The sequence below is a fragment of the Mesoplodon mirus genome (genome assembly GCF_964341445.2).
Source record: "Mesoplodon mirus genome assembly, chromosome: 18".
NCBI classification, from domain to species: Eukaryota; Metazoa; Chordata; class Mammalia; order Artiodactyla; family Ziphiidae; genus Mesoplodon; species Mesoplodon mirus.
In genome coordinates this window covers 27906732-27918162 of record NC_138994.1, presented here as the reverse complement: position 1 = coordinate 27918162, position 11431 = coordinate 27906732, and the positions used below count along the sequence as shown (strand labels likewise).

At 58.3% G+C, this 11431-nt stretch overlaps 1 protein-coding gene across 1 annotated transcript; it reads left to right on the top strand.

Moving 5' to 3' along the window:
• Positions 1 to 994: 994 nt before the first annotated feature.
• Positions 995 to 3946, top strand: LOC309793853 (forkhead box protein J1-like; the record flags this gene model as incomplete). Its single annotated transcript, XM_082604630.1, has 2 exons — positions 995 to 1492; positions 3179 to 3946. 2 exons carry the CDS (start codon positions 995 to 997, stop codon positions 3944 to 3946), a joined length of 1266 nt encoding a protein of 421 aa, XP_082460756.1.
• Between the last annotated feature and the right edge of the window lie 7485 nt (positions 3947 to 11431).

Sequence of the window (11431 nt, the reverse complement as noted above, 5' to 3'; positions counted from 1 at the left end):
GCCCTGGCCAATGGCAGAAGCGGAAGCTGTTTATATGGGCGGGGCGTCGCCACGGCAGCAGGAGACGCCTTGCGAGCGGCTACTGAGTGCCGGTCCCCAGCCGCTGGCTTTCAGAGAGGCGCCGGCGGGCGTGAGTGGCGACGAGGGTTGCTGGCTGGGCCCTGGAGCTGGGAGCAGAGAGCCGCGGTGAGGGTGGGCGGTGGGAGGAATTTCTTTGAGAAGCTTCCTTTGGCCCGGGCTGCGCTCTGAGCCAGGTAAGGGACGGGGAGGGCTGCCGGCCGTGGGAAGGGAGGGCGTCAGTACCAGCCCGCTCTCCCATCCGTCCCCGACGGAAGTGGAGGGCCCGGGGACTGACATCAGAGGCGTTTGGGGGACACTCACTTCCCACCCCCTTATAACTCTCTGTATTGTTTCCTTCCTTCCCCTTGAGCCCCATCCTAATATCCCTTTTCAAAGATCAGACGACCTCCCCCGCCCCCCGACCCGTCGTACTGCCCTCCTGGACTCTCTCGCCCCATTTCCATTGGTTGTGGACGGAGAGAGGGGGGTTAATTCCCCGCTTTGAGGGAGAAAGGGGTGGCCTCGCATGCCCCTACTCTATTCCCTCGTTGGGCTAATTAAGTCTCCTCTAAAAGATCCAAGAGGAAAAGAGCGAGGCGAACCCCGTGTGGGTCGGAGCCCCGGGCACACCTTCTGTTTCCCAGACGTCGGCAGTAAAAGATCCTCCCCGGCTGCAGGAAGGATTTTAGTAAGAGCCTCCCCCCTCGCCCACACTCTCCCCTCGGGGGTGGGGAAAGAGGGCTCAGTTCCCGCTCTGGTCCCCGCAGGCACCACATTCCGTTTGGAGGAGGCTACCCCCGGATCGCGGGATGGAAGCCCGCTTCCGGGAGGCTGCGTAACTGAAGCCGCGGGAGTCAGCGGGCCGGAGAGCTCGGCGGCCACCCTCGGCTCGGCTCGTGGATGTTGACAGCCCCCTCGGAGAGTCCCCGCAGATATGGCGGAGAGCTGGCTACGCGTCTCGGGAGCAGGGGCAGCGGAGGAGGCCGGACCGGAAGGCGGCCTGGAGGAGTCCAACGCCCTGAATGACAGCCTGACCAGCCTGCAGTGGCTGCAGGAATTCTCCATTCTCAACGCCGAGCTCCCCGCCCTGCCTTCGGGGGACACCGACCCCCACGGCTCCCACGAGCTGGCAGGCTCGGCCGAGCCGGGGTCTCCCCTGGCGGCGGACCCCGCCTGCCTGGGGCAGCCGCACACACCCGGCAAGCCCACGTCCTCCTGCACGCCGCGGAGCGCCCCCTCGGGGCTGCAGGCCTCGCCTCCCGACGACGTGGACTACGCCACCAACCCGCACGTGAAGCCGCCCTACTCGTATGCCACGCTCATCTGCATGGCCATGCAGGCCAGCAAGGCCACCAAGATCACCCTGTCGGCCATCTACAAGTGGATCACGGACAACTTCTGTTACTTCCGCCACGCTGATCCCACCTGGCAGGTAGGGAGGCACTCCCTCCCTCCCTCCCCATGCCCTCGCGGACTGGACTCACATCCCAGATCCGCAGGCCAAGTAGGCGCGGTACGGCCAGGGCCCCGAGAGAGGAAGGCCGTCCAGGAAGGACCTCAAGGGAGCCCAGTGCTTGGACTGCTGCCCCTTTGACTTCAGAGACGGAGGAGGGAGGATGTTCAGAGGGCTGCAGGGGTGCCGACATAGAGGTTCAAGGGGAAAGAACTTGTCACTCGTCCGGCAGGCTCAGCCCAAAGACCAGGGCTGAACTATGCGTGGACACAGCCCCCCAGGGTAGGTTGATGGACTGAGGGACACATTTTTGTCCCAAGTCCTGCAATTCCTCGACACTACCCTCCTCAAGGTCAGTTTGTCAGGGCCTGACTGGAGGCAGAGCATCGTTCCTGCCAGACTCTGCATCCCGCCTGCTTTCAGTTGGCTGGAGGGGCTCTGGGAGGGGAGAGGGGCGTGCTGCGGGGTGTGAAGGCCATCGGTGTCCCAGTGGAAGGGCTACGGGGCCTTCCGAAAGCTGCTGTGCCAGCCCCCACCCCAAGCCCTCCCTAGTTTCCTGCCTACACTCCTCCCCCTCTTCTCATCAAACTCCCTGGGGGGACAATTACCTCAGCCACGTGCTTTCCACAGGGGCTCTTTCCTCCCACACTGGCTTCATGTTCCAAGTCTCCGGAACCTGGCACAGAGCAGCCAAGTGGCCCAGACCACCATGTAAACCTCCCAGTCTTGCCAGGGGGCACTACTCACCTGCCGGCCCCACCCACCAGGCCCCAGACCCCTGTGCCCCAGCGTGGTTTGGACTGTGCACCCAGGCCTGAACAAGGCAGGATGGTGATTCAGGCTGGGCACACGCTGCCCTGAGCCTCTTCGACCATCAGGATCAGGGGCTACTTGGGGACAGAGACCCTGAGGATGCACAGATCCTTCCCTGTGGCACAGGTCACAGGATCAGAGTTCCTGTAATCACAGCTATTCCACGATTGCTTGGGCCCTGACCCTGGGGCAGGTACCACTTGTAACCTTGGTGAGAAAGCAGAGACCCTCCACCACCCCCCACCCTACCCCAAGCCTGAGAGGCCCCAGGAATGAGCGCTATGCTCTTGGCTGGGTAATAATCAACTGAGGCCTCAGAGCCTGGGGTGGGAGGAGGGGGACATGGTGGGTGAGGGCCCAGGCCAGCAGCCAGCTCTAGAAACAAGGAAAGTCATCAGATCCTCCCACACTTCATCCCCCCCCCACACACACACCCTCACACCCACTCACTCATTTCACAAACAGAGAAGGCCAGCGAGGCCCAGGCAGTGGGAGATGGCCGTCCAGGACCTGGGGGAGCCAAGGTCTTTGACCAGAGGCCGCAAGCAGCGGGGTAAGGGAGGGAGGGCAGGACAGGCTGGCACTGAGAGCCACCCTGCGGCTCAGGGCTCGGATGACCGAGCAGGCAGATATCCTGGCCAAAGGGAACAAAAGCCCCCGACAGCACTCCCAGCTCCTGGTGCCCCGTGGCTGGTGTCCCAGAGCCTCCCGCTCGGAGCAGCGCCTCTGTCTCCCCTGCCCCCATCGGAGAGAAGGTGGTGGTGGGACTGGCAGTGGCGCTAGGAGCCCCCCATCACTGACCCCACCCACTCTCCCAGCTGTCTTCCTTCTCTCCTACCTCCCTGTGTCCAGAACTCCATCCGCCACAACCTGTCCCTGAAGAAGGGCTTCATCAAGGTGCCTCGGGAGAAGGACGAGCCAGGCAAGGGGGGTTTCTGGTGCATCGACCCCCAGTACGCCGAGCGGCTGCTGAGTGGGGCCTTGAAGAAGCAGCGGCTGCCCCCAGTCCACATCCACCCGGCCTTTGCCCGCCAGGCCGCGCCAGAGCCCAGCGCCGCCCCATGGGCCGGGCCACTGACCGTGAGCACCGAGGCCCAGCAGCTGCTGCGGGAGTTCGAGGAGGCCACTGGGGAGGCGGGCTGGGGTGCAGGCGAGGGCAGGCTGGGGCGCAAGCATCAACAGCCGCTGCCCAAGCAGGAGGCCAAGGTCCCGCGGCCCTCCAGCCCCCTGCTGCTGACCCAGGAGGAGCAGGGTGAGCTGGAACCCCTCAAGGGCAACTTTGACTGGGAGGCCATCTTGGACGCTGGCACGCTGGACGGGGAGCTGGGCACGCTGGAGATCTCGGAGCTGATCCCGCCGCTGAGCCCTGCCTCACACGGGGACGTGGACCTCACCATCCATGGCCACCACATCGACTGCCCTGTTACCTGGGGGCCTCCAGCGGAGCAGGCTACCGACAGCCTGGACTTTGATGAGACCTTCCTGGCCACATCCTTCCTGGAGCACCCCTGGGACGAGAGCACCCGTAGCTCCCTGCCCCCCGAGCCCCTCTTTGAGGCCGGGGATGCCACACTGGCCTCTGACCTGCATGACTGGGCCAGCCTGGGCGCCTTCTTGTAAGAAGCCAGGCCCTGCCCCACCTCCAGACAGCACCGAAGTCTGGGCCCAGACTGCCCCCCTCCCCGCCAGTGCAGGCCCATGGACACCCTACCGCCCAGGCAGGGGCTGGGCCAGCTCACCCCACCAGGCCACACGGCCCCCAGCCCAGGCCATCCTCAGATTCTAGTCCAGCAGGCTGAGAATTGGGGCCCAGGACCCAAATTGCTGCCTCCGCTCCCCAGCCCCCCATACACACAGTGTTTCATTGATCCACTTCTTCCCTGCCCCAGAGACACGCTAAGGGCCCTGCACTATGAGAGCTGCGGCTTGGAGGGGCCCTGGCCAAGCTGGAAACATCAGTACAGGGCCCGCCCCAGAACACCTTAGCTTCCAAGCTTCTCTCTGTCCTGCTCTCCTCCCCAGGTCTCTATCCAGAGCAAGTTCCCAGGTACAACCAATGCTGATTAGGTGACTGCAAATGAACACCCAAGAGGCCTCTCCCGGCAGTCTGTGAGGAGGAGCTAGGCGGAGGGGGGAAGAGAGAGGAGACAGAAAGGAGGCCGGGGTGCCGGGTGGAGCCAGGAGATTTTCTAAGGCCTCTGGGATCTTCTGGCTTCATCCCTAGAGGTGGGGCAGAGGGTATGTGTCCCTAATCTTTGAGCCCAACTTGAGGCTGAGAGCAGCGGGGAGATGGGGATCTGGGGGTTAGGGGCTGGGGCAGCCAAGCTGCGGAGGGAAAGGGGACAGACAGACTAATGTAGTGAGTGTAGCTAGAGCTGAGGCTTAACTGGGAGGGACGCAGTGCTTGCTAGAACCACTGGGACCAGGAATGGGGGGATGGCCCCGTGCCCTTGCTTGCACTCCTGCAGGGGAGTGTCTTGCTCCACCATAAACGCCCTGGGCTGCATCCCACATCCACTCTCCTAACCCATCGGGCAATTTAACCTTTTTCATAGAAAGTGATTTACAATAAAAACATTTTTAAAACTAAAGTTTTAAAAAGTCTCAAAATGGACCTGCTTGCAACTTTCTCTGGGGAAAAGCATGGGCCAGTTTTGGGGAGGCCACGGCCCAAGGGGGAATGGCTGGGAGGAAGATGGGGGCACCAAAGGCCTGCAGAGTGTCCCCTGATGCACTCCTCATGATCTCTGGGTGCCCAGAGAGAAAGGGGCTGAGAGGCGGCCCTCGGGGGTCCCCTGCAGCCAGGGCCTCGGCACCTCTCTATGTGCAATGGGGAGACTGTACCCACAGCCCCGAGGAGCAGGCGGCAAAGGAGGCACAGCCCCCTCCCTGGCCCTGGGGACTCACTCACAAAGGCCGTTCTTGCCCAGGGCTCGGCTCACGTTCCCCACCTCGCCCAAGTTGAGGGCCTGCCCAGACTCACCTGCGGTCCTCGCCTGGGCCTGTCTCCAGCTCCTCCCTCCCTTGGTCCCTTCCTGAAGGGACAGGGTGTGAGGTCAGAGGGCCCCAGCCCCTGGGGCCCCACTTGCCACCCTGGGGTTCATTCACCCCGCCCAGGGCCTTCCCTCCAATGCAGGTTGGGGCTGAGGGAGGCCATCAGGGCAGACGGAAGACGGGGTGCCTAGACCCTACAGCTCCAGCCTGTGAGGAATCAACGTACCAGAGTTCTGATGGGGAAACTGAGGCACAGCAAATATGTGACACTCAGCAGGCACCTTTCCACCCCCTCACCCCAGCTTTGCCTGGAACCCATCTCTCCCCCGAGCCTGCACCTGGCCCCGCCAGCACGCCCTTGTGGTGCACAGCCCCTTCCCCCAGCACTCACGTGCACGTGCGCACAGACACACACACACACACACACAAACGGGCACTGTCCTACACAATCCTGCCCAGCCTCCACGGGCCCCTTTCTCCTGAGGCCCCTTTCTTTCCTTGCACTGGAGGCTGGCTCCAGGACAACCTGGCATTCCCCCGCCAACTTGCTGCTTTCCCTTGCTAATTACTCAAAATATTTTCGAAGGGTGCGCACACTGCAGGGCCAGGCGGGTTGGGGCCTTACAGAGCTCAGGAGGCAGCCCATCCCCTTCCCACCGCTTGCTGAGGAGGCTGCCCCAACCTCCCTCTGAGACTCCCTTCACCCCCTAAGCAACGACTCCCTCCCTCTTCCCACCACCCTCCGGCCTTCCTGCCCACGCTCCCCAGCACTGGGGGAACATGGGGGCTCCAGCCTCTCCACTGGTCCCCAGGCTCAGCCTCCAGCCCCCGCCAAAAGGGGTACATCCTGGATTGACAGGTGGGGCCGGTCACTGTCCCCCCTCCTCACCCTCTGCCTGGGCCCATGCTGGGGGAAGAGGGGCAAGGTCAGGGGCTGGCAGAACTGCCTGCCAGGTAAGGAAAGGCTGAAGAAGCTTCTGGCTGCCAGGAAGAATCCCCAGGAGCTCCTGAAAATCCCTATGCTTGGGACTAGCGTCTCTGGGGCTGGGACCCAAACACTGGCACTTTTAAGGGTCCATGGATGCTGCCAACGAGCAGCCAAAGCTAAGAGGGGGCTCCGAAGCGGCCAGAACACAGGGCTTCACACACCCTTTCAGCAGGCAGCGTTTGGGGGTTGGCGGTGGAGGAGGCGGGAAGTGTGAGTGGATCCTGTCCCTCCTATTCATCCCTGCCCCGGCCCTTGGCTGGGTGGCTTTTTGAAAAAACGTTCAGTGACTCCGTATTTATTTAGAGATTCGCTGTAATCCCAGTCAATATATATTTTGCGCCCTTAACAGTAAGTTGCAGACAGGCTGCCCCATTAGCACTAGATACTTTAGTGTGTGTTTCCTTAGAACAAGGACACACCTCCATAATCCCAGTACCACCATCACAATCAGGAAATGAACACTGACCTGGTAATCCCATGTAACCGCAGACCCCCTTCACGTCTTGCAGATCACCCCAGGAATGCTCCTCTCCATTCCAACATCCCAATCCAGGACACCATGTTGCACTGAGTTGTCCTTTCTCTTTTGCCCTGTGTGGCTTTGAGCCCATGACTCAAGCTCTCTGGGCAGGTTTCGCATTTCCTTTGATCTCCACTTTTGAGGTGAGAAGCCCTTCAGCCACTTGACCCTCAGGTGTGGTACAGTCCCTTCCCAAAGCAAGAAGCTAGCTTTCTGTCTCCTCACTTTCCACCTCTTCCCTATCCTCCCTCCCCCATGTATCACCAGCCAGGAAAGGGATGAGGGGCAATGTTCAGGAACTCAGTCTTCGGAGACCTTCCCCGTCTGCCCTCGGGACAGGCCACTCTCAGCTCCAGTGATGGGAAGGCCCCCGGGATGGGATTCCATGCTGGCCTGAAGCAAATGCGCCAGGCCTCCTGAAGAGCTGAGCTGAGGGCAGGAAACACTCTTCTCCCCGCCTCTGCCCCCCTCAACATACTGGGGACCCAGACTTGAAGAAGGAAGGTCATGTCCATGGTGTCCTCCCAGATCAGCACCGACACCGTCTCCTCCATGTCCGGCTCCTACATCGCCCCTGGCACGGAAGAGGACGGGGAGGCTCTCCCCTGCCCCCGGGCCGCCAGCAGGACCCCCTCAGAAGAAGGAGACGTAAGAGAGGAGCATGGGATCTCCCTCGCCGCTCTGCTCTGCTCTGTACTCGAGTCCCAAGGAGCTCAGTCCAGGGCCTGCCAGGGAGATCAGCAAAGCCCCCCAGTGCTCGGGAGGGGAGCCCTGGAAAACACGGTACCGGGTTGTTGAATCACAGACTCCCTCAGATGTGATCTTCCATGTGGCACCACTTCTGTCCTGAGGACTTGGTTTGCGCTTGCGGCCAGGCGAGCTGGGTAGGAGAGCCGGTGGCATCTGCACCTTGACTTTTGTTGCTCCTTTGCAGGTGACGCCAGCGGCGTCTCCAGACTGCAACTTTGCGGGCCTCGTCGCCACCGCTGAAGAGCAGGATGCAGAGGTAAGAGCAAGGTGGACGCTGGTGCCCCTCCCCGGTCAGAGGGACTGCCGGCGCTGGCACAGGATGCAAATAGGATGGGAGCTCTTCTGGAAGAAGCCTTCCAAGGTGGTGCACTTGGATCTGTTAGAGGCAGGGTGCAGAGCAGAGGGACTGTCCGGTTAGCAGAGGGCGCTGGTCTCAGCGTAATAGGCGTGGGGTGAGTTCCAGAGGGAAGTCTTCCAGGCCAGACCCTTGAGAGGGTGTTTGTCCTCCAATTCACTTAGTATTTACCTGGCACAGGCATCTCACATCTTCCTGGCACTGGGGGACACAAAGACCGAGTGACATGGCTTTTGCCTGCCCACACCCCCAATCCACCCATCCCACCCATCCCGGAGCTCCATCTGATGGAGGAATCAGAGTTATAACTCAGCGTGAGCAGTGCTCTGACGGAGGTGTGCCTGAAGTATATGGAATGCCCAGCTCCCAGTGGGGACTCTACAACTTTCTCTTGAGCCAGATGTTCTCAAAGGAGTATCTGGATGGAATTGGGGATCCTAAAGGGTTCCTGAAAGTTTTATGATCTCACGGTTTGCTTTTTCATTTGACAACTTTGATTTCCACCTGAGAGAAACAGTGTGAGCTAAACTATAACCAAGGCTAATCCTGACAGTCCCAGGGTCCCTCTGTAAGGTGCCTCAGACCTGGTCCCTCTGGAACGTGCCTCAGACCTGGTCCCTACGGGCCGATCCTGCCTCGCCAAGCAAAATCTGCCTCTGCTGGGCCTCCCAGCCATCTCACACAGACAGAAAATGTATGGATACCATGAGGGTGATTAGTTCTGTCTTCTGACAATCAGTAGGCTCATTTCACTGCTTTATGGACTCACAGTGCCTTCCTTCTGTCCTAGGGAAATGAGGTTCTAGAAGAAGAGGACGGATCACCCACCCAAGAAGATGGTAAAAGACCTGGTCTTTTGCTCCCTTTTATTATATTTCTTTCCCGGGTATTCTCTGAAGGGTAGAGAAAGGGGCACTGGTGTGACTTGGTGGCACTGCTCAAGGGTGTGGCTTTGGGGTAAGGTTGTCTTCTTGATGGAATATCAAAGCAAGCAGGGTATCTGAGGACCTCAGCAGCCTTCCTGGCTCTTTCTGGGCCTCTGAGCCAAGGCTGCAGAAGATACATGGAGTTCTCCATCTACGTTGAGTAGATCCTGAAGCTTCTTGGGCAACTGCCATCACCTTCCTTCCTGCTTCAGCTTCTCAGCCGAGTCTCACAGAACTGCTCTAGCAGCCCCAAAGTTCAGCTGCAGCAGGAGAACAGCTTCCTCCCCTTGGGGGAACCGACTGTTAGGCAGTAGGTTTTCCTGCTTTAGTGAAGAAAACGGCTGATGTTACAGTAGCAGAAGGATCACAGCCCTGGCGGCACAGCAAAGGTGAGGTGAAGAGACGTTAGCAGCTCAGCGTACACTAGTGTTTGTAGGCTATTGGAACGATTCTCTTTACCATCATTCAGGCCTCAAGTAGATATTTTTTTTAATTGGAAGAGTTGGTTTACAATGTTGTGTTAGTTTCTGCTGTACAGCAACGTGAATCAATTATACATATACATATATCCACTCTGTTTTTAGATTCTTTGCCCATATAGGCCATTACAGGGTACTGAGTAGAGTCCCCTGTGCTCTACAGCAGATCCTTATTAGTTATCTATTTTATATATAGTAGTGTGTATATGTCAATCCCAATCTCCCAATTTATCCCTCCCCTCCCTTGCCCCCCGCCATAACCATAAGTTTGTTTTCTACACCTGTGACTCTATTTCTGTTTTGTAAATAAGGTCAATCATATCTTCAGTCGGAAGAATTTGGTTTCTAGTAAGCCGAGAAGCGAAGGAACGACCTACATATAGAGCAAGGAAGTGGCGGGGGGGGGGGGGAAAGGTAGGCGAGCTGGGAATCCCACCTGGGATTGTAGGACCAGGCGTCCCAGGAACCGGTGTCTCTTCCGTCTGCTCCTCTGAGGTGCCTCCACAGAAGGGCAACCTCCAGAGCAAACCTGGATCCCAGCCTGGATGCAGATGTCATGCTAGTCGCTTCTGCTTTGGCCATGGCAGTTGCTTGGGGGGTTGTGTGGTGTGCAGGGGGTGCGCATGTACACATGACCACTCTCTCCTGGCCAAGTAGTGCCGGAGGAGGGGTGGTCGCCCAGGCTGTGCCTCTGCCGCACGTGCACGCCAACCAAGCTGGAGTTGGGCGCTACCTCTCCTCGGTTGATGTCTTCAGGGCGCAAGGCTCTGAGTTCTCCATTGTGATTGTCGTCCCCAGTAGAATATTTGCTTCTAAAAGGCACAGGGCAGTACGTGGTTTCCGCCTGACATTCCATATGTGGTTTCCACCTGACATGCTGTACACAGTAGATGTATGTTTCTTCCTCTCCCTTTCACCAAGGAAAAAAAAACCGGGTGGGGGCTTGAAAAAATAACATCTAAAATTGTCCCCTTCCCATCTTACACGACTGTAGGTTTCTGGTCAGCCCCTTAAAACATCTTCAGAATAGAAAATTAAGTCTCAAAGAAAATAAATCATAATTTTGCAAGCAATGCGATTCTTTGATTTGAGGTGCAAAATTACGGGACCAAAGAGCTTTAATTGCCATTTTATGTATTAGTCATTTCGCAGAGCCTTGTGGTCATAAACACACCTCACGTGCACCGACAGACACAGGCCTGAGCCCGGGGTCACTTCCCCCGTGGCTCTCCTAGCTCTTCCAGCCTGGCTTAGGCTCTGCTCTGGGCCCGGGTCTGCGTGTCCGAATCCCACAGACCTCCCCAGGGTCTGATTTCCCTGGAACGAAGGCTGGAAAGGGGCCAGTTAAGGAAACAGAGCAGAACAGAGCGAGAACACAAACGTACCCACGCAGTTTCCTTTATTGTCCTCTCTCCCCACTTAATTATTGCCTTTTTTTAACATATGATTTGATGTTTTTTGTCTCCATCCTTAAGATTTTTATTTTAAGGACAGCAAAGCAGAGAAAAACACAGCCAGGTCCTCTCTAACTGCCTTAACTCCGTTACAGGCCAGAGGACATTCGCATTTCTAGGTATGGAGTGTGACAATAACAATGACTTTGACATCGCCAGCATGAAAGCACTGGACAATAAGCTGTGCTCTGCGGTCTGCTTACCCGGTGAGTGGCAGTCTGCTGAACATGAACTTGGTGGGAGACGCTCCCCTGCTCGCACCCCTGCTCTCACCCTGGGACACCCATCTCCTGCCCTGCAGTTCCTGCAAGAAGGCATGGGCTTTGCTAAGGTGCTGGGAGCCAGTTGCTGAAAGGAAGTGAGGCAGCCTTGGGAGAGTCCTTGGGCAAAGAGCGACTCTGCTCTAAGCGAATCTATTTGGGCATGGAGAAAGGCACAAAAATACCTCCAAAGCCTTCCGATTTGACCTGACCGTGCCCACTCCATCATGATCTTGCAGATCCCATGGCAGGGGGCCTGGTCTTGTTTCCATCAACAGGCAGTTTAAGGCAGACACGGCCTCTGTGATAAGGTCTTGGAAAGAGAGCCTGAGCCCTTGAAAAGGGAACCTGTAGCCACTCAAAGGAGAGTGTTTAGTTA